The sequence below is a fragment of the Melanotaenia boesemani genome, chromosome 2, assembly GCF_017639745.1.
Source record: "Melanotaenia boesemani isolate fMelBoe1 chromosome 2, fMelBoe1.pri, whole genome shotgun sequence".
NCBI lineage: Eukaryota > Metazoa > Chordata > Actinopteri > Atheriniformes > Melanotaeniidae > Melanotaenia > Melanotaenia boesemani.
The window spans coordinates 16,701,818-16,729,561 of NC_055683.1; the positions used below are offsets into that span (position 1 = coordinate 16,701,818).

General features: G+C 39.3%; 1 protein-coding gene across 1 annotated transcript in view; it reads left to right on the forward strand.

Moving 5' to 3' along the window:
• The first annotated feature begins 5,876 nt into the window (after positions 1-5,876).
• The window catches only part of LOC121656997 (NACHT, LRR and PYD domains-containing protein 3-like), a 40,738-nt gene continuing 18,870 nt past the window's right edge, over positions 5,877-27,744 (forward strand). The window contains exons 1-6 of the mRNA XM_042012348.1: positions 5,877-5,926; positions 6,004-6,096; positions 6,316-6,405; positions 21,792-21,870; positions 22,031-22,235; positions 22,383-24,183. Of these exons, the coding sequence (XP_041868282.1) occupies positions 5,877-5,926; positions 6,004-6,096; positions 6,316-6,405; positions 21,792-21,870; positions 22,031-22,235; positions 22,383-24,183 (2,318 nt within the window). The remainder of the gene's footprint in view (positions 5,927-6,003; positions 6,097-6,315; positions 6,406-21,791; positions 21,871-22,030; positions 22,236-22,382; positions 24,184-27,744) is intronic.

Consider the following 27,744-nt stretch of genomic DNA (forward strand, 5'->3'; position numbering starts at 1 on the left):
TTTGTTTGCTTCATTCTGTCTTTATTTAGACTTTCTGACATTTTCACATGTTGAATTAAAGATTCATTTTCACATCAGAAATTTCATATTTTGCTTATTTTTTCACCATATTTGACTTTCTAATTGAAATATAACATTTAACCATTGAACCAGTAGATGAGAGAGATTCTCCACTTTTTGCCCCGGATCTCAACAACACAATAAAACTAACAGAAGCATAATTTCAAGATAAATTTTATTGTTTGTTGTGGAATACCTCAATATTAATATGAAATCTTGATGTTAGAAAACAATATTACATTTATGAAGCGTTACACCTTGATTTGCTTTGATTGGGGCACAACGCTTCTGTAAATTTATGATTAATTAATTCCCAGCCCAGAAAAGAAAACCATTGAGTGTGCATTTTAATACAGGAAATATCAATTTTATTGTAATCTATGTCTTATATCTAAAGTTGTAAATTCAACGTCTGAAGGGACCATGACTCAATTCACAATATCCACAGAAGCAATGTCGAATTAAAATATCAGTTAACCAATAATCAGTTAACAGCAAACAGTAGGAAATAGCAGAAAATATGAAATTATCAATATCGCGTTGGAGACTCTGCCGGCCTTCAGGTGCGCTGGGAGGGTGAATCAACTTAAACAACAACAGAAACAAAGCAGAATAATGGAATGTAAAGTCAGAAGAATAATGAAATTAAACCAAAATAAAGAAGTAAAAAAAAAATAAAATAAAAGAAGTTAAACTGGATGTGAGGTTGGAATGTAAGGGGAGTTAATTTAGAGTTTAAAAGACACCAGCTAAAGCAGTTGGAGCTAGGCTCATCTTACTTAGCGAAGGGTGATTAAGAAGCAAACACCAGCAGCAGAGGTATCCAGGTGGATTTTCCCCAAACTCCTCCAATTAAAAGGGCGAAAGCCGCCCGTCTTGGACCTCCCGGCTCTGGCGTCCAACGCAAACCTCATTGCCTTTGATGCTCCAGTGGCACAACAATGATAATTGCTGGTGTGACAATGGATGTGTCCAGAAGTCTTTGGAAATTACAACCACAACCCTTTGTTGAGTGTGTCCACAACCAAGCATTATTGATCAAAATGCTCCTGGTTGAAATTGGCTCTTAAGACTTTGGGGAGCCAGTCCAAAGTTCTTTCCAAAAGAAAAATTCTGATTAAAAATTCAGCAAAGTTTGATATTTCTCGCGCTGTATAACAAAAAGTTCATATCTTGGTAACTGAGCAGTAATTATCACAACATAAACAAATAAATGAATAAATGAGGACAAGACAAAAACTAAGCTGAATGTTCTAAATGTTAATCCATGCATTTATTTTATTCTTATAGATTTGTTTCATTGCTTCTTCTTTTCTCTTTCCTTTACTCTTTTTAACTCTTTTTCTTTCCTGGAAAACTTCTAAGTTTCTGGTAATATTTACTGACTAAGGCAGGGCTTTACACGGTTAGTCCCATGTTCCAATCAACAAGAAAATGCATTAAAACACACACTTTATAAAGACAGATTAATAACTTGGTTGAAAGTGAAACACAACCTTAGATTGTTACTAAAGATAAGAATTAATTATTCATGAAATATAAACACACATTTATACCATTTTCACGTATAAAAGATATACTTTGAAAATCTGGGACCTGGAAAGAAAGTTCATATTTTGCAATAATACATTCTTAGTTTAATCATGAATGTTTCTGGCCAAAAGTTTATGTAAAGTCTTAAAAAGATTCCATGGATCCAAACGTAACCTTGAAAATGGCCACTAGGAGGAGTTATAACTTCATGTTAAAAACCCATTTATTTGTCACTTTGTAATAGTGAGACCCAGAAACTCCATTCAAATTACCATTTATGTCATTTAAAACCAATAATATATATAACAAAAATCAAACATTAAATACAGTTTAAGCATTCCGTTCAAAACAGTCCTGAAAGAAAAACTGGTTATTTTCTTGACAACTTAACAAAGTCCAGGTGTTGTCTTGTGGAGCTTAATTGGGCTGGGGGATGGTATCTGTGTGATTAACATGTGTGAAACGTTCAAAAGAAAGACCTTTGAAAACGGGGGAAGATCGGCTAAATATCCATTAATCAACAAGTTGGTTGAGATATTCACATGCAGGCTGACAGTTCTGGATTTAATCAACTCGGGCTGGTTTCTCAAGGTTCATTTTTGAAGATAGTGAAGTCTTATGCTGGGCTCACACCAAACGATTTTCAAGGCCGCAGACTAAAAATGGAAGTCTTTAGGAAATCTTAGGAGTTTTGCTGGAGTCACAGCGCGCTCCCGTCATCTCGGTCGTTAGGTGTGAGCTGGTAATCTGCACTGTTTAACGTCAGTCTTTCTCCAGTCTTGGATCTGCGACAATTTCTAACATGTTAGATATTATCGCAAGTCGCAGTGACGAAACACGATCAACAACCAATAGATGAGCTCTGACAAAGGCAGTAACAGGAATCCCGACATTCAGACCACTGGCAAAAAAGGACAGGGATAAAAAAATAAATAAATAAATAAAGACGAACAAGAAGAGGTGATGAAAGTCGTCGGTGGACTGTCCAGAAAGAGGAGCGGGTGGTTATTAGTAGTAAATGTCTGCTGTGAATTATTTATGTGTTACAGTGTAATGATCTAACAAATAAGAGAATAAAAACTCATTCATCCCTCCAGATTCTGATGAGTCGGTGTAACACCTGGTGGAGATGCAAAGCCACACTTAATAATGATGATGTGTAATTCCCTCCTGGAGGGAAACTCTCCCCTTGCTTGCTTTACTGTGTGCAGATCAGCCCTGTTCCATATCAACTGTCCAACATGTCACAAAAAGTGCTAAAAGAGTCTTGTTGCAGTTTTGTAATTTGTGACCCTATAGATTCACAGTCTTTGTCAAATCTCAGTCTGAGACTAGGCTGAGACTTAAGACTCTAAACATTGGTCATTAGATGTGAGCTGGTAGTCTTTCAGAGTCTTGTGCAAATCTTTTAAAAGTCTTCTGGTGTAAGCCCAGTCTTAGTTTTTGTCATATATGAGTTCTGGATTTGTCTGGAATTATCTGAGGTCAAGATACTAAAAATCTCAGAATCCTGACATATCTGTAGAGGATGTTTCTCTAAGTCTTAGAAGAATCTGACCTCCTTGTGTCGGATAAGCCTTTCGCCCAGTCCAGATTCAGATTAAATGAACTCCTGGTCCAGTTCTTTGCAAGCCTGTTAATGAGTCCTTCATCTCAGCCTGGTGGGCTAAAGTGTGGAAACATGGGAACATGCAGGACGGGGTCCTGAGGACCAGGATGGAGAAACACTGCTGGAAATTATCTCAGTGGTGCAGACGAGGCTGTTAAAGAGGAGGAGGAAGGTTTGATGTGGCTCCTCCTACCTGTCCTCCCTCTATCACAGGTAGAAATGTGACTCATTCCAGGAAGCAGCTCACCTGTGTATCAGTGGAGATCCTACATCTTCTTCTTCTCTGAACAAACTGTAAGTCCGAACTTTCCTCTTTGTTTCTGGAATGTTTTTAGAACATGTTCACTTCTGATTTCAGCTCCAACTTTGACCTCTGATGTTTGACGACTACATCATCAAGTCAGATTATTGATTATTGATCCTGGAATCAAAGTGTGGTCTGCAGCAGTAAAGTCGGACTCATCAGCTTCCTGCTGCTTCCAGTGAAACATGGATCCGGATCAAACTGGTTTAGTAGATAATGAGGCAGAAATGTTGCTGCAGAACAACTTGAACTTTGAGCCTCTCTTTATGTTTCCAGTAACAGGAGTCAGAGAAGTTTTACAAGTTTCATGTTGCAACATCATTTCCTTCATCATCGTTCACCTTCATGTTATTTCTGTTTCATTTCTTCTTAAAAATCCCATTCCCTCTCACAACCAGCCAACAAGTCCTCCACCTCCACTATTTTTACATCTACTTCACTTAGAGCTGCTAAAACAAGTCCATTTATCTGTGGATCAGTAGAAATAAATTCATCTTTAGCTCATTTCAATAGTTTTTATTTTCTAGAAAATGCTGAATATTTTACTCTAGCTCACACATGACAGGAAACTTAATATTTGAAGCATGTTCAGATAAAAAAGGTGGAAAACACCACCTTCATCTCTAGAAATGATTTCACACATTGTAGAAAACAGTAAAATGTCTGAAAGATGATCAATATTTTGGTGAACAATGTAACCAGTTTGGATGTAGTTCTAATCTAAATCCATGTTTAATCAGCTTATGTGGCTGCAACCAGCAGCAATTGGTGGTTGTCATGGATACGTGGCTGCTGTCTATCACTGAACTTTGATTTGTTTATAAGAAGATGAATCCCGGTTTAATCATTCATTATTTGGCTTTTATGAAGCAGAGTAGATATAGATGCCATAAAAAGTATTCTCCTCTACTAAAGACGAAAACCTTAATGCCGACATGTAATCCTCATGCTCTGTTAGAACAAATTAGTTTGGGACTGTTATCAACTAAATATGTAGTTTTAACTTTAAGCTGCAATAAAATAACGAAATATTAATATTTTCAGTTTATTTTCTTTTATATCATGATTAATGCATCACCATAAAGAATTTAGATGCCAGTTTTGACCAAACACCACTAGCAGCTTTATGGAAAAACATATTATAATTAAATATTGTAAAAACTAATTAGACCAGCATCAGTATCAGAAACACCAACTGGCCCATCTGATATATGAGAAGATTCATTTAGCTGCATTATTACTTTTTTTTAATAATGTTAGACTGAACCAAAACTTATAAAAACCAGATGTGTAGTGTGAACGAAAGACTGTACTAAAATCATGACAGATTAACCCCTTGATGCCTGTTATTGTAAATTTACAACAAACCAATTCTGGCCTCTATTTTATTTATTTAATTGCTTTTATTCATCAATATTTATATTCTCATGTCTATATTTATTTCTATTTATTATTTGATATTAATTTATGACATATTAAATAGTATTTTATTCCTGTCTTTTTCTTTGTGTTATACATATCCTGTATTTATGGTGTTTCTATATAATTGTAAATGAATTCATGCGTTAAGTAGTTTAGACACCTTTTCATGAAAGAATTCTCTATGAAATACTATCATGATTTAATTGATGAAAATCGAAATTGAAGCTTTATCAGACTGATTTTAATCCAGCTACAGGTGATGCCTCTGGAGGCAGAGGAGGACGAGCGTTGCTGCAGCAGTTGCTAGGTGGTTGCTAGGTAATGTTCTAGGTCTTTCCTCATTGCTGGAATCATCCGAGCTGATACACGTTCCTTTCTTCATTTTATTGTTTAACCACTTTCTAATGGCTTACTGTTCAAAGGTATCAGTCTATACCAGGGCTACTCAATTTGGTCCTACGAGGGCCGCAATCCAGCAGGTTTTCCATGTATCCCTGCACCAACACACCTGAGTCAAATTAGGTGGTTCTAACAGCCAATCAGGTTCTACACAATAACTTATTAATTTGACTCAGGTGTGTTGGTACAGGAATACATGGAAAACCTGCTGGATTGCGGCCCTCGTAGGACCGAATTGAGTAGCCCTGGTCTATACTAATAACTAAAGCTAGCCAGTGACTGAGCCACAAAGGCGTAATGGTAACTTAAAGAACATACACTCATACACAAACACAACTTGCAGATATCTCTAGACGTAAATTTTCTCACAGCTGAAAACGTACAAGAACTAATTCTAACTACCAGTATAACAATAATAATAATAAATTAAATCTGAAAGTACAGCAGGTGATGGAAAGGAGGATTTCAGTTGATGCTCAGATGAATGATGTGTGTTTCCTCTGCAGGTGACGGTAGAAAGTGTGTGTGAGTTGATGTGAATCCAGCATCATGGATCAGGACAGAGAGGATGGAGTGCCTCCCTTTAAGACCACTCAGAGGTGAATATCTCTAACTGTCCATGAATATTCTCCATGTAGAGATCACAATTCACATTCCCAAACATTTGGATTCACAGGAACCAGCCTGGACCTGGATCTGAACCTAGCTGTGTCTCCATGAAGAGCGACTGGTCGATGGATAAACGTGCTGGTTCCATATCAGAACAGCAGTAAGTATCAGTCAGAGTCCAGTGGAAGTTGGATCTGATTTGGATCCAGATGAAAACCAATTTCCTGTTCATCATTTCTGGATGTCTCTGCTGAGACGAATCTGCAACATGATGGAAGATTTGATTATGTGATAGATTTGATTTGTCTTCCAGATTCTTCTGCAAATTCTGCAATTTCAGAATTCAGCTGTGAAATCATTAAACCATTTTTATACACAGGAATCTACCTGGACCTGAGCCCAGCTGTTTGTCCTTTAAGAGCAACCGGTCGAAGGATGTTATAATTGATTTTAAATCAGACCCACAGAGGTGAGCTCTGTGACATGTTGCGTCATTTTAGTTTTATTCCATCTTGTGTTTCAACTGAATAATAATAATAATACTAATAATAATAATAAAGGATATCTTCAGTATTTAAGGTGAAATATACAGATAAAGCTTTAATAATAAACATGTGAGTTCTATTAAATATTTCCCGTGAGCTGAGAATAATCAGGAGGATTGTGTCTCATGCAGGAAACATAGAATCCAGAAAATCTAGAGTTCTTAAATAATAACCAAATCAAAAAGACATATCATGAAAGTAGCACAACAGTGACCAGATACTAACTCACAGGAAAAACAAAGAATTATTCCTTAGTGTATAAACCCACTGGACAACTCAGTGACTGTGTCAGCATGCCTGTTGATGAAGTGGACTGGCTACTTCGTTTTCTTATTTTTACTCAGCATCTCTGACTAATAAACAATTTCAAAATCAGAATAGGTCTTTATTGCCAAGTAAGTTTGCACGTACAATGAATTTGTCTTGGGGTTAGCAAAAACAATAAAAGTGAAAAAAGAACAGACACAGACACACACAAACATACACACACACACACACAAACCACAAATAGTATTTACAGGGCATACCCCCCCGCTACCCTAACGCTGGAATATGGCTCCTAGTATAAGTAGGCTCTTGAAGACATTTTGTTTCCCACTCTCCAGGACAGAGAGGTGTTGGTGGGGGTGGGAGGACCTTTAGTAGTGAGCAGCTTCAAAGAGGCCACATCTCCTGAACTATTTGGGGAGGGTGATTGGCTGGTTTGCTGGGAATGTTGTGGAATGTTGGGTCCAGTACATTGTCCTTCAAAGTAGTAGTAAACCTAGGGTTGGTGGCAAACCTGAACACATCTGTACAGTCCACAGTTCCACTGGTCCACTTCTTAGATGTCCTCAAGATTCAAAGTGTTTATTGTCATTAGCCCAGTAAGGAAACAAGTTTCCCTGAACAATGAAATTCTTACTTTGCCGTCTGCACTGAATAACATAAAAGAATATAAAAAATAAAAAACTAGATAGAAAATAAAAATAAAGATATTTATATATAAATATAAATATATATAATATATATTTACTTAGTTTTTTTATCCTATGTACATAAATGTGCAGTGTGCTACATAAACTGTTGTGCCACATTGTTACATCCCACGTCTAGGGAAAGAAGGGCGCAACACACGGGTGGACTTCACAGATTTATTTTCATGAACAAAGCCAAAACAAAAGCAATTGGTAACACGTCTCAAACGGTGTTGGAGTTAGCAGAACTGCTGAAAATAACAAACTAAATATAAAAAAAGGAAGCCCTCCACACAACAAAAGAAATGGGCTTAAATCTGTGTCTAAATTTCCTTATGCAGATAATATAAACAAAAGAAAACGCAGCAGTTCCAATAAACTAAAGAAAGTGGGTAATCTAAACCCAAACGTACTTGTCCTATTCTAGCCCAAAACTTTATAATAACACACAAAAGAAAAATGTACAACTCCAGTACAAGTAAGGGGGAAACTTAAAGAGCAGCCTCTAAGGCTGATCATCCACAAAAAAAAACCACTAGTCAGGAAGCACACAGTCAGAACCAAAACCTGCCCAAAATCACACTCTAATCACCACTATAATTATCATGACTACACCACCACAAACCACACAATCCCAACCACTAAACCATCTATAAACCACAAAACGGAGGGGAAGAAACCATTCGTGCCAAACAGCTTCTCCCCCAAACTGATTTCCATGGCAGTCTTTTATCTCCGGGTGGCGGGCAGGGTGCAGCATGATTGGTCGAGGCTTGACCAATCCAAGGGGAAGAGACAAAGGTGTGCCAGGCTTAGCCACTCAGAAGCTTGGATCCGCAGCTGGCGTTTCCATGCCAGAGGAGCCACAGGTGACAGCACTAAGTGGCGTCCGTAACACTCTCCCCCTAAAGTTGCAAAACCGCTCCTTAAGGTTTTGTAACCAAAAGAAAACAAAACAAGTTAGCTCAAGTACCCAACACACCACACAAAAATTAATGATCGGCTGTGCAAAAGAAAACTTGTGAGGTAGATGGTAAAATGCCATGTGCAATATCTATTATATAAAATAAGACATAAGCAGTAAACAATATTGCAGTGCAGGGTACAGGCCGCTGTTATGGACAGCTGTTAAGGAGCCTCGTATGAGGCTTTGAGATTCTGCCTGTGTGTAGAAAACACATGGACCATATGTGATTTCTGCCTGTATGTAGAAATCACATGGATCATAACATGGTATGAGTGGCCTGGTTCTGCATGGGTGGTAGGCATTTCTTTAATTATTTGAATGATTTACTGTGTATTTTAAAAACGTGTTTAATTTTTATAAATTATATATTTTTTTGTATAACATAAAAATTATGGGGATGGGGCTTTGATGGTGATGAAGGTTTTGGGTATACCAATGATTAGCAAAAATGAAAGAAAAAAAAAAAAAAAAGTAAATTGATGTCATTAGTATTTTTTTATGCAGGGGTGGAAAAAGTACTGAAAATTGTAATTAAGCTAAAGTATCTTTACTTTGGTTAAATTCTACTCAAGTAAAAGTTATAGTACGCACCAAAGATCTAATCAAGTAAAAGTAAAAAGTACTAAATTTAATTGAGTAAAAGTTACTTAGTTACTTTAAATTACCTGATGTGACCAAAAGAAGTCATAAATCCAATCCAACATTGTTTTTATTAAACTTTTAAAACACTACAGTAAAAGAGAGTAAATAAAACCAAATCAAAGTATCCACGATGGTGAAAATGTTGAGCAATTCCTTATTAACAAAACTGTGCTTTTTTTTTTTTCTTTATATCACAAACATAAATAATCAGTTGTCTTAATTAAGCAACACTGACAGCTGATATAAGAAATGAAATAAAGTGCCATGCCCCACAGAATATTCTGCCAAGTGAATACTACAACATTAGACTGTAAAGAGCTTGTTCAGCTTAAGCAGTGGTTGATTTTCTTTTTTTTTTACTTAAATTTTTATTGCAATTTCACAGGTAAATGAAAAATGCAGTACAATAGACTAGGAAAGAAAAAAAATTAATAGTAAAGGAAAAAAGAAAAAAAAAACAATAACAATAATGGTAATTAATTGTCTGGAGGCATTTTACTTTAGTTTTCAGTCCATTCTTACAGTCTAAGATTTGATCAGTTGGTGTCATGTTTCATATAGAGGTTCCATTTTTCCCAGTTCTTTTCAAATATATTTTCTTTGAGTCTCAACAGGTATGTCATTTTTTCCATGGCACAGATTTCCTGGACAACCTCCAACCACTGCTCCTGTTTTGGAGTGTTCACGTTGAGCCAGTGTCTTGTAACCACTTTCTTACTAGCTGCGAGTAATATTTTAGTCAGGTACAGATCTTCATTCATTACAACCTTCTCAATATTCCCAAGATACATCACTGTGCAAGTATTTGGAATCTTGTATCCCAAGATGTTCTCAACAACTGAGTTGACTTTTTGCCAGTACATTTTCGTTTTTGTGCAGTTCCAAAAGATGTGGGTGGGATCTGCCTCTACACTTCCACACAGTCTCCAACAGCCTTGTTGTGTACCGAGTTGTCTAGACTTTATCTTTGGTGTAATAAAATAACGAGTTAGATTTTTCCAACAAAACTCCTTCCATATTAATGAGTTTGTTGATGTGGATTGTGTCTCACACATATGATACCATTCCTCCTCTTGTATTTGGATTTTTAGTTCTGCTTCCCATTTTGCTTTTATATACAATGTCGATTCTTTCCTGCTCTCCCTCAAAGCTCGATAGAAAGCAGAGGTGGGATGAGACCCTTTCTGTTTGTATGCATCCATTATAACTCCAATCACCTTACTTATAGTTTCATTTGGTCTCATCTCTTCTATGAAATAGTGTCTCAACTGCAAGTATCTATAGAAGTCTTTGTTTTCAAGGCTGTATTTTGTTTTTATATCCTAGAAACTTAGAAATTCACCATCTTCCGAAACTGTACATAGTGCCGTCATACCTTTTTTGGCCCATTCTTTGAATGCTGGATCATATGTCCCTGGCCTAAACTTAGAATCATACGCGAACCACCTCAGAGAGCACACATCCGTCTTAAGTTTGTATTTTCTTACTACAGTGCTTCATATTTCAAATGTAAATTCTACTATTGGATTCACAGCATGTTTCAAAGCAACCATCAAACGTTCATCCCCTACCAACATCTGGGTTGGGTAGCCTTGCACTTCCCTTTCCATTTCTTTCCATTTGGACTCGTAGTCAGGTCTACACCAACAAGCCAGATATGTAAGTTGAGCTGTGTAGAAATATTCTGTGAGGTTAGGCAATGCCATTCCCCCCTTGCTTTTAGGTAGTTGAAGTGTTGTAAATTTTATTCTTGGTTTTTTACTACTCCATATGAATCTGGAAATCATCTTGTCCCAAGCTAGAAATTTGTTTTGGGGGATATTAATTGGAAGAGCTTGAAATAAATATAACAATTTAGGTAGAATATTCATTTGGACTATCTGTATTCTAGCACTGAAGTCTAATGGAAGGGCAGACCATCTTTCAATGTCTTTTTGGATACTTTTCCCAATTTCACTGTAATTGTTATCAAACATGTCAGGAAGTGTTTTACTCAGAGTTACACCAAGATACTTAATTGTTTTAGAGTTCCATTTCAAATTATATGCATCTCTTATTTGTCGGGATGGGGAATAATTTAACGAGAGAATTTGTGTTTTTGATATGTTCAATTTATATCCTGAATAATATTCAAACTCTTCCAGAAGAGACATTAGGTGTGGGAAGCACACCTCTGGTTGTTCAAGAAAAATGATGACGTCGTCCGCAAAGAGGCCAATGATATGTTCAGTCCCCCGTACAGTTACACCCTGCAGCTCCCCACTCTGCCTTATTACCTGTGCTAAAGGCTCGACATACAAAGCAAAGAGAGTGGGAGACAGACAACAACCTTGTCTCGTCCCCCTCTCCAGCTGAATCATGTTGGACAGGCTTCCGTTTACTCTAATCCTAGCTATGGGCTCTTAGTAAATATTTTTAATACATTGAATCACCTTTTTATCGAAGCCAAATCTCTTTAGTACCTCATACATGAATAACCAACTGAAACTATCGAATGCTTTTTCGGCATCCAAACCAACCAGGATTGTACTTATGCCACTTTTTTGGGCGTTGTCTAGAATGTGGAGGGTTCTCCTAATGTTATCGTGCGCTTGGCATCCTTTAATAAAGCCGGTTTGGTCCTCATCGATCAAATCTGGTATTAGGGCCTCAAGTCTCTTGCAAATAATCGATGTAAATAGATTGTAGTCAAGAGTGATATCAGCCGATAGTTTTTGCAATCTTCCTTATCTTTGCCTTCTTTAGGTAGAACGGTAATAACTGCTTCCTGCCTTCCTGGGGGGCCCCACCCATGATGGGGTGGGGGGGGTGGGGGGGGGTCCAATTAAAACAGGGCAGAAGCAAGGGTGTTAGCTCCTTTTGAAAAGCCCTATACCATTCTGAGGGGTACCCATCGCTACCTGGTGATTTGCTAGTTTTTAGCCTGCTGATTGCAAGTTCTAGCTCCTTAAATGTGATTTGTGACATAATAGCATCATTCTGTATCTTACCAATGGATGGCAGGTCAAGTTTATCAAGGAGGTTCCTTATTGTCTTTTCATCGGCTGATAGTGGTTGTGAATATAGCTTCTTATAGTATTCTTCAAATATTCTTTGTATTTCTTCTGGTTCGTGGGCTAGTCGGTTAGTTTGAGGGTTTCTTATCTTAGGAATTGTGTTGGCAGCCTGTTGCTTCCGCAGGCATCTAGCTAGGAGCCTAGTTGCTTTTGGGCCTGATTCGTAGTATGTCTGTTTTACAAATCTTGCCCGCTTTTCTATATCTGTCGTGAGTATCTCATTTATCTCCTCCCTAACCTTCTGTATTTGCTGTAATACGGACTGGTTTCCTGTATTTTTATGATTCTTTTCCAGTTCTTGTAGTTTTATTACTTTGTGTTTGTATGCAGCTAGAAGGGCCTTTTTTTGTGTTGCTGTCAAGGCAATTAGCTTCCCCTGAATGACTGCCTTCATACCATCCCACAGAATTGCAGGGTTTACTTCCCCATTATCATTCTCTTCTATATATCTTTTTATTTCTTCTCTTGTCTGTTCCACATTTGCCTTGTTATTCAAGACGCCTATGTTCAGCCTCCATATAGTATTTATTTTCCTATCATTTAGGTGTATTGTTAAGCTAATCCCACTGTGGTCAGATATATCAGCTGCCCCTATTTTACATTCTATGACCCTATGGATTTCACCTGTATTAATTAAGAAATAATCAATTCTAGAGTAGGTAGAGTGAGCCACTGAGTAGTGCGTGTAGTCCCTTTCTAGTGGGTGAAGTTCTCTCCACACATCGATCAGTCCCATCTCCCAGGTTGTTATATTCATAAATTTGCTTAGATGATTCTTGCTTCTTTTGGGGCTTGTTGTGTCCAAGTTATGGTTCATGATCACATTATATTCTCCTCCACATATCAAAATACCTTCGGTTTCTATGGCGATAGTATCAAACAGAGTTTTGAAAAAACACTTAGTGCTCTCCGGAGGGGCATAGACATTGGCCATTGTCACTGTTCTATTTTCCAGCTTCCCTTTAATTAATATGTACCTCCCTTCATTGTCCCTAACTTCTTTAAGACATTCAAATTGAATTCCATTTGCAATAAGAATTGCCACTCCCCTCTTTTGCTTAGGTTTGTAGCTACTGTAAAATGTATTTCTATACCCAAAGCGTTTTAGCTTTTCATGTTCTAGTTGAGGTAAATGGGTTTCTTGCAAAAAAAAAAAACTTGAGCCTTTTCTTTTTTCAATTTAGCCAGGATCTTGCTCCTCTTAACAGGATTATTCATCCCATTTACATTGAGTGACATCAGTTTTATATTATTAAATGGCATTTAAATGGTCCAATCCTGAATTACCTTTTTTAACCTCCAGACAACTTAGAACTGCACAAACCTTAACCCTTAAACAACGTGTGCTAACGAGAAAAAACAAAGAGAAAACATAACTAGTCCCCGTTGGTAGGCAGAGGGGAGATCCTCCTCCAGGAGGGCCCCTCACTAGAGGTTAAACACGCCATTTCACACATCTTAGCAGTCCAACGTCATCCGATAGCTTGTGTTTTGTATTACAAGTGAAGTCTTTAGTCTTACTTATTTTGGCCCCATTCCAGTGTAAAAGAAATATATATGGCTGTACATAAATTTTTTAATAAAACTTGTAATAATAATGTTTAGAGGGGAAAATAAAGAAATTAATGAAATAGCCCTGCCAAACCATCCTAAGAAGAATGTATCCTGCAGCATTAAGATTAAATTACCACTGTTAATGAGTGGGGATAACGCAGTGGTTGATTTTCAAAGTTTGTAGCGCTAATCCTACGCTTTCTTCTCTCTGAACAACAAACCAGCAAAGCTGAAAAGACGCTTGCAAGCGGCTGAGGCCAGAAGGCTGGTGTTGAGTTTCAGACAGTTTTTTTTATCTTTGGAAAAGAGTTTAGAAGATCCATACGTTCTAGGCGCAGACAAGGTAGCCTTCTAACTCCCCTCTGACCTTCTGGACTTCTGATGAATGCTGCTTTCCTTTTCTAGCACACTCCTCTGACTCAGCCGTTTGGTTGAGGTGATGTCTAACATAGAGAAGACATGTTGAATAACAAACAACATCTGGCAATTAAGTAATTATTTATCTGTCATTAGAGTCCTACAAACAGCTACAACTTCAGATGTCAAAGATAATAGTATTCTGTATTGTCATATTATTACTAGGTATTTGTTAGTAAGAAACAAATGAACAAGACTAAAATAAGCTATTGATTCTACTTACTGCCACATGCTTTCGTAGATTTGATGTGGAAGTTTTGAAAGCCAACATCTCTGTCTGGCAAGGCAGGTACATTTTACATTGCATGATGAAATTATTGCCTTGTTTGCGTTTGAACACAAAGAGCTGGCTGAGATATGGCCAAGGATTTCCTTCCCTTTCCGATTCATCTCTTCCACAGGCATTCAATGTCTCTGCTTGGCAAACTTCAGCATCAGCGTCCTCCATCTCCATCTCTTGCTTGGCACTAGCCATCATCAGTGAGAATTCTGCCTGCACAAACTCGCACACGTCCATGCATGCATGCACTCGCATTTTCCTTTCAGTGTATCAGAACGTGACCAAAGTAGATTAGGAGCATAGATGGACAATTCGTGACTTTCAGCATAATGCCTGTTCAGGCTGTTGTTTTTTTCCTCTGCATTTTTTCTCAGTAACAGGGGAGGTTTCCTTTTTTCTTTTAACATGTCCCGTCCAGCATCCTAGCAAGCAAAATGATAATCTGGTTGCTGTATCGTGCTGAACAAATTTGCTCTGCCAAGGGGAGGCCTATGGGTAAGGCTCCTCTTGATAATGTGATTCATTTATTTATTTATTTATTTATTTATTTAATTGAAGCATGGAATCTATGTAATCTTGCTGGACCTGACCAGAGGGGACAGAAAAAGATGGACAATAGCCAAGAAGAAAGGGGACAAAAACATCACAGACAGAAGGCGACGACCTTTCAATCCACACCATCACCAGACAACAAACTGTTACACCTGTACATGAACACACCTGTACATGAACAAAACAGAGCTGCTAGTCATTAAGAGTTTTTAAATAATAACCAAATCAAAAAGACATATCATGAAAGTAGCACAACAGCGACCAGATAGTAACTCAGGGAAAAAAAAAGAAGAATCTCTTAGTATATAAACCCACTGGACAACCCAGTGACTGTGTCAGCATGCAGAGCATGAGGAATAAGGATGAGGAGTGGTGAGTGAGATCGTGCAAATGCAACCACGCCTCTATGGAGGTCAAAGGCAGACCAGGGCAGCCCAGAGACCCAGGCCCTCAGCAGTAGCCCCGGAGCACTAACCCAAGCTACTCCACCCCGAAGACGACTCCAGCCCCACCTGAAGGGAAGCAGAGGAGAGCCCTAGCAAGAGCCCCCCGCGGTCTTGGGGCACAGGTCCCAGTGGGCCAAGATCAGCAGCCGCCGGCACCACCACCCAGGGCCCAAGGAGCCCAGAGGCGGCCCCCCCACCCCCCAAAGGCTGAGGGCCCGCACCATGCCCAGGTTAACCAGGCCCCCCAGACAACCACCCAGCGTAGGCCAGCACAGACCCCAATGTTCCAGCCGCACACCCCGGGAAACAGGGTGCCATTGACGGTTTCCCAGCCCCCAGGGCAACCACCTGCCACCGCCGACCCTCGGAGGTGCCCCAGGGAAGATGGGGACGGGTGTGAGGTGTCCCCATATTCCTCCTCCTCCTCCCTCGCTCATGACTGTTTGTGGTGAGTATGTTTTTTTGCAAGTAAAACTGAGGGGTAGAGATCATATTTTGCTGGGAGCAAGGTCATATTAGTAGTCCCGCCCTCCATGTACTACATGACACACCCCCCAGAAGTTGTTTGTGTGTTGTGTTTATGTTTTGTGTAATTAAAAATGAGAGGTGAGTTGCCACAGGGTGCAGCTAAGAAAGCCATTTGCAGCCAATGAGCCGCCACCGACCACCAGACACCCAGAATAGCTCAACCCAGGCACCACCAGTGTCCTCACCCCCTGCCACAAGGCGACCCCAACGGCTGGCCCCCACAACCCCCGACAGGGCCAGACCCAGAGCCCCCACCACCGCAGAGCAGCCCGGTCCCGCACCACGGGAAACCACAAAGAACCCGCAACCACCAGTCACTCCGGGCCATTTACCAATCCCCAAAAAGACGAGGTCACAGTGCTCCACCTACACTAAGTGATGGACCTAAGCACAGGGGACCAGAGGGAATGAGATTCGGCTAAATGATTCTTTGAGGAGGCAGACATTGTCTAAACTGCTGAATACACAGATTATTTTTGGTTTTCCAGTTCACAAGGATAGCTTTCTTTGCGATGCATATTCCTGTACATATCCTGAGTGCAGAGTTAATTGCCATATTAATGTCACCCAAATCACCTAGTAGACACAGTGTGGGGTTTGCAGGAATATTACGTATAAACCATGTTGACATGTCTTCACATACAGCAGACAGGTGTGCAGGGCCACAAGGCTTGGAGATAATTGTCAGTTGTGTTTTCATTGCAGTGCGGGCAGATGTTTGATTGTGACAGACCCATCGTTAACATCCTTTGTCCTGTATAATGAGTTCTATGCAGAATTATGAATTGTATTAGTTGCATATTTGAATTCTTAGTCATTTTAAAGGTGTTTAAACACATTTGTGACCATTCGTCTTTATTTAAGTTACTGGATAAGTCAGCCTCCCATTTTGATGTTGGAAGACAGACTGAGTCTTCTAGTTTAGAAAAGTCTATATGTTGTTCCAGAGGGGTGTAAACTTACATTTTTATAAATTCACACCAAGCCACTAAAGAGGAACTAATATTGATGCTTTAAAAACACTTCTGTGTTTTGATGGTTGAGCTGATGAATGGCAGGTCAGGGATAACCAGATCCTCACACAATGCTCGTTCTGTATCTAACAATGGTTCATCCAGACCACTAGGTTTAAGCCTTTTGGAGATGTACTGCAGCTTGTTAGCTAAGAAAACGTGATTAAAGTTGGGTGGCTCCAATCCACCTCTATCTTTAGTCTGTTGTAAAGTTTTTAGACTGATTCGTGATGGCTTGTTTTTCCATAGAAATTTGGATATATGTGAATCTAGTGACTTAATCAAGCTGGAGGATGGTTTAGTTGGTATCACTGAAAACAGGTAGTTGACTTTAGGTAGAACCATCATTTTAACTGTGGCAACCCTCCCCATGACTGATATGGGTAAGTGCCTCCACCGTGAGAGATCATCCTGTTTTGTTTTAAGTAGCTGGACATAATTTAGCTTTGTTAGTTCTGATAACCTGGGGGAAATGTTTATGCCTAAATATCTAATGTTACCAGACTGTATTGTAGTATTGGGCGTGTTTTGTAGGTCACAGTTAATGGGCATAACAATAGTCTTAGACCAGTTAATAGAATAGTCAGATATTGATGAGAATGTGTTAATAAGTGTGATTGTCTGGGGGAGAGATGTCGGTGAGGTCTTGAGGAAAAGTAATACATCATCGGCATAAAGACTTATCTTACACTCTATATTTTTGGCATGGATTCCTTTAATCTCTTTATTTTGTCTTATGGCAGCAGCTAGGGGTTCAATAAAAATAGCAAAGAGTGATGGAGAAAGGGGGCAGCCTTGCCTGGTGCCTCTCTGCAAACAGAAGCTTGGAGAAATTTGATCATCGATCTTCACATGCATTTGGGTTGTTAGATAATATTTTTATCCAATCTATGAAAGATGACCCAAACCCAAATTTGTTTAACGTTGCAAATTGAAATTCCTAGTTTACTCGGTCAAATGCTTTTTCTGCATCTAAAGAAATTACTGTGGATTCCAGATTTAGTAGAGTAGAATAATCTATGATGTTCATAAATCTACGCATGTTAGTAGAGGAATGTCTACCTTTAATAAAGCCTGTTTGGTCAGGATGTATTTTTAGAAATTAGAAATAAATTGGACGGTAACTGGATGGAAGTGCTGGGTCTTTTCCTGGTTTAATAGTTGAGTAATATTAGCTAAGCTCATATTTGAAGGTATTTTTTTGTTTTTTCTTTATTTCTAAGATCATATTGTAGAAGGTGGGTGCCAGTGTTGTCCAGAATTCTTCGTAGAATTTAGAGATGGGATTTATGGCTCTTTGAAGGGCGCCGGATCTTGAGGAGCCGTTCCTTTCAAAGAGGCATTCAAAAGACTGGCTTGTTCTCACAATATCTTACAAAATTTCACAATATATTAGAATGACAAAATATGTACCTATATGAAATCTACTATATAAGATTTAAAAAGTATAGGAAAAATATAGAAAAAAGAATATAAAAAAGAATAATCCTGAGCAATTAGTACAAATTTTAGTAAATGTTTTGGATAGAACTTACAGTATTTGCTTTCAAGCAATACTCTCTGTCCATAGATGCTTTACATGAATGGATCATGTTGGATATCAGACTTCTATGATGTCACAAATGTTATTTATTTATTTATTTCTTATTTACTTTTTTATTCATTTATTTATTCATTCAGTTATTTTTAGCTGGAAGGGGGGTGGGGGCGATTGGGCTTGGCGTGTGTGTGTATACACGTGTGCATGTGACTGTATGAAAGATTTTATTGAGGGTTTTTATTCTTGTTTTTAATCATGTAAAGAACTTTGTTGCCTATGGCATGAAAAGCGCTTTACAAATAAAGTTTGATTTGATGAAGGCAGTGTCAAATATTTATAAAAAGAATATATCAAAAGAATGGCTCACAAATGAACGGCTCACAACTGTGAATCGGTTCCCATCGTTCATTTAAAAGAGTTGTTCAAAAGAATTGATTCGTTCATGAATGCCACATCTCTAGTAGAATTCTGCTGGGTAACCATCTGGACCTGGAGCTTTATTGTTGGGCATATGCTGGAGAGCATGGAGTTCACCAAATGAAAGGGGGGAGTCCAAGACCATTTTATTTTCATGTTTTAATTTTGGACGATTGATGTTACTAAGCAATTTATCAATATTGTCATCCGTTGTAGTTAGTTGTGATGTATACAATGTTTTATAGAATTCTTTGAAAGTGTTATTTATCTTGTCGGGGTTGTGGCTGATGTTTCCTTCTGGATCTCTGGGAGAGGAGATGGTTGTTTTCTCCTTGTTTGCTTTTAACTGATTAGCCAAGAACCTTCCAGATTTGTTGCCATGTTCAAAGTTCTCCAAGCAAAGTCTTTGCACCAAGAATTGCGTCTTTTTATCTATTATTTCATTAGGTTCAAATTTAGCTTTAGCTTTAATTCTGAACTCTGAAATTCTCAAAGTTTCCTTCTTTTTCTTATGAGAAGAGAAGGAAATTATTTTTCCTCTCATTACTGCTTTTCCTGCTTCCCAAAGAACACACGCTGAAGTATCTGGCAAGTTGTTGTTTTCTAGACATAAGGACCATTCTCTTTTGAAGTAGCTGATAAACTCAGGATCTTTAAGTAATGACGTATTAAGTCTCCAGTTTGCTATTATTTTTCAGAGTGAATGAATGTACAAGGGAGGTTTCCAATGTAGTGAAGTAAAATACTTAGGTCAAATGCACTTGAGTAAAAGTAAAATTACCCATTTCAAAAACTACTTGAAAAAATGACAAATTACTCACAAAAACTACTCAGTTACAATAATTTGAGTAAATATAATTCGTTACTTTCCACCTCTGTTTTTATGTAGTAATAGATGCTTCGTCTCGTGACCTTCTCATGGCGACTCATATTATGGAGCTTTGGGACTACATGGGACCTCCCGTTAATACGTTAGTGTTATTTTTTTTACTGTTAAAATCGTTTTTCACAAGAAACAGCTGAGTGGACTATTTAATATCTCTGGTTGTGACACATTGCCAAGGTAACCGGCTCGAACACAGAATCTGTAGCTGTTGTATTAGACCTGATCAGTGGAGAGAAGGGAGATGATTGCTTAATTATGTTACGTGACACAAACGTTTCAGAGGGCAGTGAAGCTCTTACAGTTTGTGTGTATCCAGATGATGATGTCACATTTTGTTTCAGTCACGTTTCCTACATCATTTTTATTGCAAGAAATATTATTCACCATTCACTCTGATCATTAAATGTGTATCAAGCTAGTAAGTCTATCCTAAATCGTTTTTATAATGTTATCCACCATTTACTCTGTATCAAGTATGTAAGTAAGGTAATCAAGACAGAAAGACAGGCGACAATCTATTTAAAATTAAATGCAACATTGCAGTTGTTTGTGACATTTCACAAAGATACTGGCATGTTGCGTTAGAACGATGGAGATTTAACTTTTGTGGACCCTGACCACTGCTGGTTAGGACATTGCGGGACAACAAAATGTTGCTCCATTCTCGTCTCTCCTGGACTGACAGAGCCCAATAAGTCTGCAAGCTGCTTTAACAGCAATGCATCACAGACATGAAAACTGTCATAGAAAGGGGTAAAAATGGACGAGGGTCACTAGAGAGGGCAAAATTAAGTTGTGTATGAGTTGGGTTATGGGATTTTTTCCAGACGTATGTATGGAGGATATCTCATAGGATCTGTCACTGTTACGGCCCCTGCTTGTTATGGACAGCTGTGGCCGTTTGTGTTTAATTAGGGGCTGCAGAGCGCTGCCCTGAGTGGCTAAGGCCAGCGCCCTTGTCCCCGCCCCTGTGTGACTGGCACTCCTCTGGGCCAGTCAGACTGCAGCCTACGGGGAAGCTCAGGCTGAAAAGGCTGCAGCCAAGGCAGGTCTGGAGGGGGAAAGCCAGAATGGCTCCGGCCGCTCTCCCCCTCATGTTGTGCACCGGGTGTGTGTGTGTGTCGCGACCACCTCCTTTTCCACAATGGGTTTGGTTTTAGTTTCCTCACCAAGTTGCGGTTGTGTCTGTGTGTGCACTCGGTGAGTGTTTGGTATAGGTTTTGGTTTGTTTCTTTCTGCAGGTCCGCTAACCCCAGCTCATTATTTTGTTTTACAGGTTGTCCATCACGGGAATTGTAAATAAATGGGCTTTTATTTTAACTTACCACCTGTCCTCACCGTGTTTTTTTGTTACGCCCTTCCATACCCATGAGTCGGGTCGTAACAGTCACAGATACAAATGTGGAGAATATAACATAGGATCTGCAACAGATGTGTATACAGAGAATATCATACACTAGGATTTCTTAAAGTTGTGTATATTGAGGGTATCCACTGCTAGGATCTATCACAGATGTGTATTCGCAGCATATCCTACACTAGGATTTGCTATAGATGTGTATACGGAGGTATCCTATAATAGGGTCTGTTACAGACCGATCTTCCCGTATATCCCTGGAATCGGTTAGGATATGCCGCGGATACGGAGAATTGTATCCTCTTGGATCTCTTTGTATCTTAGGTCTTTTTGTCCAGTCTCTGTGGAACGTAGAAGCAGACAAGAGTTTTTCCTCTTCTGGACAAAGGAAACAGATTTTTGACGTTTTCCAGAAGTTCAGGAGATTCTTTGAAACTGAGTTACTGAGTGACCTGCAGCCAGTTTGGCTCCTCACAAACCAAACTTTTTCTTAGTGAAAAACTCCAACATCAAACACATTTATATTGGGAGCTAGCCAGTCAAACCAGTCTCACTCAAGCACACACTGTCTGTGGCTGCCTTGCTCCAGGGCACCTCAGCACAGAGCTTCATAGAGGTGTTGGTGAGAGCTTCCTAAAAGCTGAAAGCAGCTTCTCCATGTGACAGAATGTGATGTGATTCTTCCTGATTCCTCCACAGAGTGGACCAGCAGAGCTCAGAGCTTCCCAGTGGTCAGTCTGCCCAGCAGCATCAAACACAGCTGGACTCCATATTTATGGTCTGTACATGAACAACAACTACTTTTCCATCTCTTCTGTTCACATCATCTCGATGCTGAACTTTGTAGACCAGTGGATTGTCAGTGTGTCCAACATGGATCTGATGTTTGGCTCTATTATTTCAGTCTGATTGCGTCCTTCATATCGTTTCTCTTCCAGCTGCTGGAGGACAACATGATCAATTTCGTGAAGAATGAGCTGAAGAAGATTCAGAAGCTTCTGAGTCCAGATTACCCAGAATGCTCAGTGTTGGAAGGTGAGGATGAAGAGCAGAGGAAGAGCAGCAGAGAGGCGTTAATGAAGATAGCAGTGGACTTCCTGAGGAAGATGAAGCAGGAGGAGCTGGCTGAACGTCTGCAGAGCAGTAAGAGGATTTCTCTAAAGATTGAAGCTGCTGGATAAATGACACATTTACTGATGTCTCAACACATGGAACAACACATATTCACATCCTCATTCCTAAGAGGCTTGAAATCTTTACTGACTCGTCTTATTTCTTCTTTTCTTTCAGAACGTCTGACTGCAGCTTGTCAACGTAAACTAAAATCTGGTCTGAAGAAGAAGTTCCAATGTGTGTTTGAGGGGATTGCTAAAGCAGGAAACTCAACCCTTCTGAACCAGATCTACACAGAGCTCTACATCACAGAGGGAGGGACTGCAGAGGTCAATAATGAACATGAGGTCAGACAGATTGAAACAGCATCCAGGAAACCACATAGACCAGAAACAACCATCAGACAAGAAGACATCTTTAAACTCCCACCTGGAAGAGATGAACCAATCAGAACAGTGATGACAAAGGGAGTGGCTGGCATTGGGAAAACTGTGTTAACACAGAAGTTCACTCTAGACTGGGCTGAAGACAAAGCCAACCAGGACATCCAGTTGACATTTCCACTGACTTTCAGAGAGCTGAATGTGCTGAAAGAGAAAAAGTTCAGCTTGGTGGAACTTGTTCATCACTTCTTTACTGAAACCAAAGAAGCAGAAATCTGCAGCTTTGAAGAGTTCCAGGTTGTCTTCATCTTGGATGGTCTGGATGAGAGTCGACTTCCTCTGGACTTCCACAACAATGAGACCCTGACTGATGTTGCAGAGTCCACCTCAGTGGATGTGCTGCTGACTAACCTCATCAGGGGGAAACTGCTTCCCTCTGCTCGCCTCTGGATAACCACACGACCTGCAGCAGCCAATCAGATCCCTCCTGACTGTGTTGGCATGGTGACAGAGGTCAGAGGGTTCAATGACCCACAGAAGGAGGAGTACTTCAGGAAGAGGTTCAGAGATGAGGAGAAGGCCAGCAGGATCATCTTCCATATGAAGACATCACGAAGCCTCCACATCATGTGCCACATCCCAATCTTCTGCTGGATCACTGCTACAGTTCTGGAGGATGTGCTGAAAACCAGAGAGGGAGGAGAGCTGCCCAAGACCCTGACTGAGATGTACATCCACTTCCTGGTGGTCCAGACCAAAGTTAAGAAGGTCAAGTATGATGGAGGAGCTGAGACAGATCCGCACTGGAGTCCAGAGAGCAGGAAGATCATTGAGTCTCTGGGAAAACTGGCTTTTGATCAGCTGCAGAAAGGAAACCTGATCTTCTATGAATCAGACCTGACAGAGTGTGGCATCGATATCACAGCAGCCTCAGTTTACTCAGGAGTGTTCACACAGATCTTTAAAGAGGAGAGAGGACTGTACCAGGAGAAGGTGTTCAGCTTTGTCCATCTGAGTGTTCAGGAGTTTCTGGCTGCTCTTCATGTCAATCTGACCTTCATCAAGTTGGGAGTCAACCTGATGGAAGAGCAACAATCATCTTTCTGGTTGTCCAAATTTTTTATAAAGCCAAATTCAAAACATCTTCATCAGAGAGCTGTGGACAAGGCCTTACAGAGTCCAAATGGACACCTGGACTTGTTCCTCCGCTTTCTCCTGGGTCTTTCGCTGCAGACCAATCAGAGTCTCCTACGAGGTCTGATGACACAGACAGGAAGTAGCTTACAGACCAAACACGAAACAGTCCAGTACATCAAGCAGAAGATGAGTGAGAATGTGTCTGCAGAGAGAAGCATCAGTTTGTTCCACTGTCTGAATGAAATGAATGATCGTTCTCTAGAGGAGGAGATCCAACAGTTCCTGAGCTCAGGACGTCTCTCCACAGATAAACTGTCTCCTGCTCAGTGGTCAGCTCTGGTCTTCATCTTACTGTCATCAGAAGAAGATCTGGAGGTGTTTGACCTGCAGAAATACTATCCTTCAGAGGAGGTTCTTCTGAGGCTGCTGCCAGTGGTCAAAGCCTCCAACAAAGCTCTGTAAGTACATATATAGCAGGATGTGGAGAAATATACTGCTGCTGTTTTATAGGACAGAATGTGAGAGAGAACTACTTTTGCTTGCTTCTGTTTGTTGCAGAGCAGGTTTGGTTCTGAGATCAGAGATGAACACAGGTGAAAGCCTTCATAGAAATTTAAACAAGTCAGAAATATATGGATGTGTAGACATTGAGAGAGTCTCTTTCCAACTCTCTTAAAGAAACACTGTGTTCTTTGATTTTTTTTTTCAACCTGTCCTGTCCAGCATCATAGCAAGCAAAATGATAATCTGGTTGCTGTATCGTGTTAAACAAATTTGCTCTGCCAAGGGGAGGCTTATGGGTATGAGGCTCCTCTTGATACTCATTGATATTCATTGATTCATTTACTTTGAATCATGGAATCTATGCAATCTTGCTGGACCTGACTGGAGGGGACAGAAAAAGCCAAAGGGAAAGAAGAGAGAAGAGACAAAAACACCACAGACAGAAGGCAATGACCCTTCAATCCACACTATCATCAGACAACAAGCTTTACATTTGTACATAAACACACCAAAATATTTCCTATGGCTATTACTGAAAAACAGAGCTGCTAGTCCTTAAGAGTTCTTAAATAATAACCAAATCAAAAAGACATATCACAAAAGTAGGACAAAAACAACCAGATACTGACTCACAGGGAAAACAGAAAGAGAAAGTATCTCTTAGTGTATACACCCACTGGACAACCCAGTGACTGTGTCAACATGCAGAGTATGAGGAATAAGGAGTGATCAGTGATGAGGAGTGGTGAGTGAGATTGTGCAAATGCGACAACGCCTTTACAGAGGCTAGAGGCAGACCAGGGCAGCCCAGAGACCCAGGCCCTCAGCAGCAGCCCAGGAGCACTAACTCAAGCTACCCCACCCCGAAGACGACTCCAGCCCCACCCAGAGGTTGGCAAAGGAGAACCCCAGCCAGAGACCCCCATGATCTTGGGGCACATGGTCCAGTGGGCCAAGATCAGCAGCCGATAAATTCTCAGTTATTTTAATGGTGTTTAAACATATTTGTGACCATTCATCTTCATTAAAGTTACTGAATAAGTCAGCCTCCCATTTTGAATTTGTAAGACAGACTGTGTCTTCTAGTCTGTAGTCTATATATTTTGGATAATAGATTTGGGGCATTGAGATTCATGAATTCTGCCACCCTGATAGGTAGCTTTAAGTTTAATTGATTAATGGTATATTTTTTACATATAATAGATTTAAGTTGTTTATTTTCTAAAAATTTTGCTGCTGATTCCATATTGTGAAGTGAGATTATTAAATGACAGGAAGTTTCAATTTTCTATTATATGTCCTGTGGGTATCACTGAAAACAGGTAGTTGACTTTAGGTAGAACCATCATTTTAATGGTGGCAACCCTCCCCATGACTGATATTTGTAAGTGCCTCCACCATGAGAGATCATCCTCTATAGTTTTATCAAGCTGGACATAATTTAGCTTTGTTACTTCTGATAACCTGGGGGAAATGTTTATGCCTAAATATCTAATGTTTCCAGACTGTATTGAATTATTAGGTACGTTTTGTAGGTCACAATTAATGGGCATAACTATAATCTTAGACCAGTTAATAGAGTAGTCAGATATTGATGAGCATGTGTTGAGCGTGATTGTCTGGAGGAGAGATGTCTGTATTCTGGAGGAAAAGTAACACATCATCAACATAAGGACTTATCTTATGTTCTATATTTTTGGCAGGGATTCCTCTAATTATTTTATCTTACGGCAGCAGGTGGGGGTTAAATAAAAATAGCAAAAAGTGAGGTGGAAAGGGGGCAGCCTGGTGGCTCTCTGCAAACAGAAGCTTGGAGAAGGTTGATCATCGGTCTTCACACATGCATTTGGGTTGTTATATAATATTTTTATCCAATCTATAAAAGATGACCCAAATCCAAATTTGTTTAATGTTGAAAATAGAAATTCCTAGTGTACTTGGTCAAATGCTTTTTCTGCGCCTAAGTACTTGACTGTAGATTCTAGATTATGTAGAGTAGAATAATCTATTATGGTAATTAATCTGTGCATGCTATTAGAAGAATATCTACCTATAATAAAGCCTGTTTGGTCACGATGTATTATTATTTTGTCATTCTGGCCAGAGCTTTGATGATTATTTTAAAATCTACATTTATTAATGAAATTGGACAGTAACGGGATAGAAGGGTTGGGTCTTTTCCTGGTTTAAATAGCAGAGTAATATTAGCTAGGTTCATATTTGGAGGTATTTTTTGTTTTTCCCTTATTTCTAATATAATATTGTAGAAGGTGGGTGCCAGCGTTGTCCAGAATTCTTTGTAGAATTCTGCTGGATAACCATCTGGACCTGGGGCTTTATTGCTGGGCTTATGTTTGAGAGCGTCATGGAGTTCATGAACCGAAAGAGTTGAATCCAAGACCATTTTATTTTCATGTTTTAATTTTGGAAGATTGATGTTACTAAGAAATGTATCAATATTGTCATCTGTTGTAGTTAGTTGTGATGTATATAATGTTTTATAGAATTCTTTGAAAGTGTTATTTATCTTGTCAGGGTCATGGCTAATGTTTCCTTCCTTCTTTGACCGAGGGGATCATTGTTTTCTCCTTGTTTGTTTTTAGCTGATTAACTTTCGAGATTTATTTCCATGTTCAAAATTCTCCAAACAAATTCTTTGCACCAAGAACTGTCTTTCTATCTAAGTTAACTGAAATTAAGTTCAAGTTTAGCTTTCCTTATAACATTCAGAATGTGTTCTTTGATTTTCACTGATCTTCCTGAGAAATGTGTCATCAGAAAGGAAAGTTTGTTACTGCAGACAGTTAAACAATTGGAACTGGTGTTACTTATTTTTATTTACTGTGAGATCTGATTGGGTCCTACAAAGTTGGGTTCTTTTATTAAATAATGAAATAGAGATTTGATCAATTTTGTGTGGAAAGCATTACGTGAAAAGCTGCAGGACTTCTGAATTAGATCTTCCAAGATCTCTTAAATTTACATCTAAGAATCTGGGCATTGAACTGATTGCAGTATGTGGTTTTCAACATTTCAGTGGACAAGAACAGCATCAAGATACATGCCCATCAAAAATAAGTAACTGGGAGAAATCAGACTATTGTAATAATCAGATATGACACATCTATATGCACTTCTGATGTGTGATATTATGAAAAACCCAAGTCTATTTTTCCAGTCCATTATTGGATTTCTAACGGAGTATACTTACATATATATAAGCAAACTTCCGGATATCTTTAGAACATCTGGTCTTTGTTGGAAGTGCTGCTGTTTGTTGTACAGATGTAAACAACTAGAGCCTGACTGATTATATACTGAATTTATACTGATTGTATATTCGTGTTTTATTATGAATAATATGATTAATTAAAGCCGCAAGTGGCATCCATCGGGTCCGAGCCTCGTGGCCCCCGCCACCCGTGTTAGCTAACATGCTAACATGCTAGGCAATATGGTAAAGTGGCTAGCTGAGAATTTGAAATGTTGATATACCTACTTAGCATTTTTTGCTA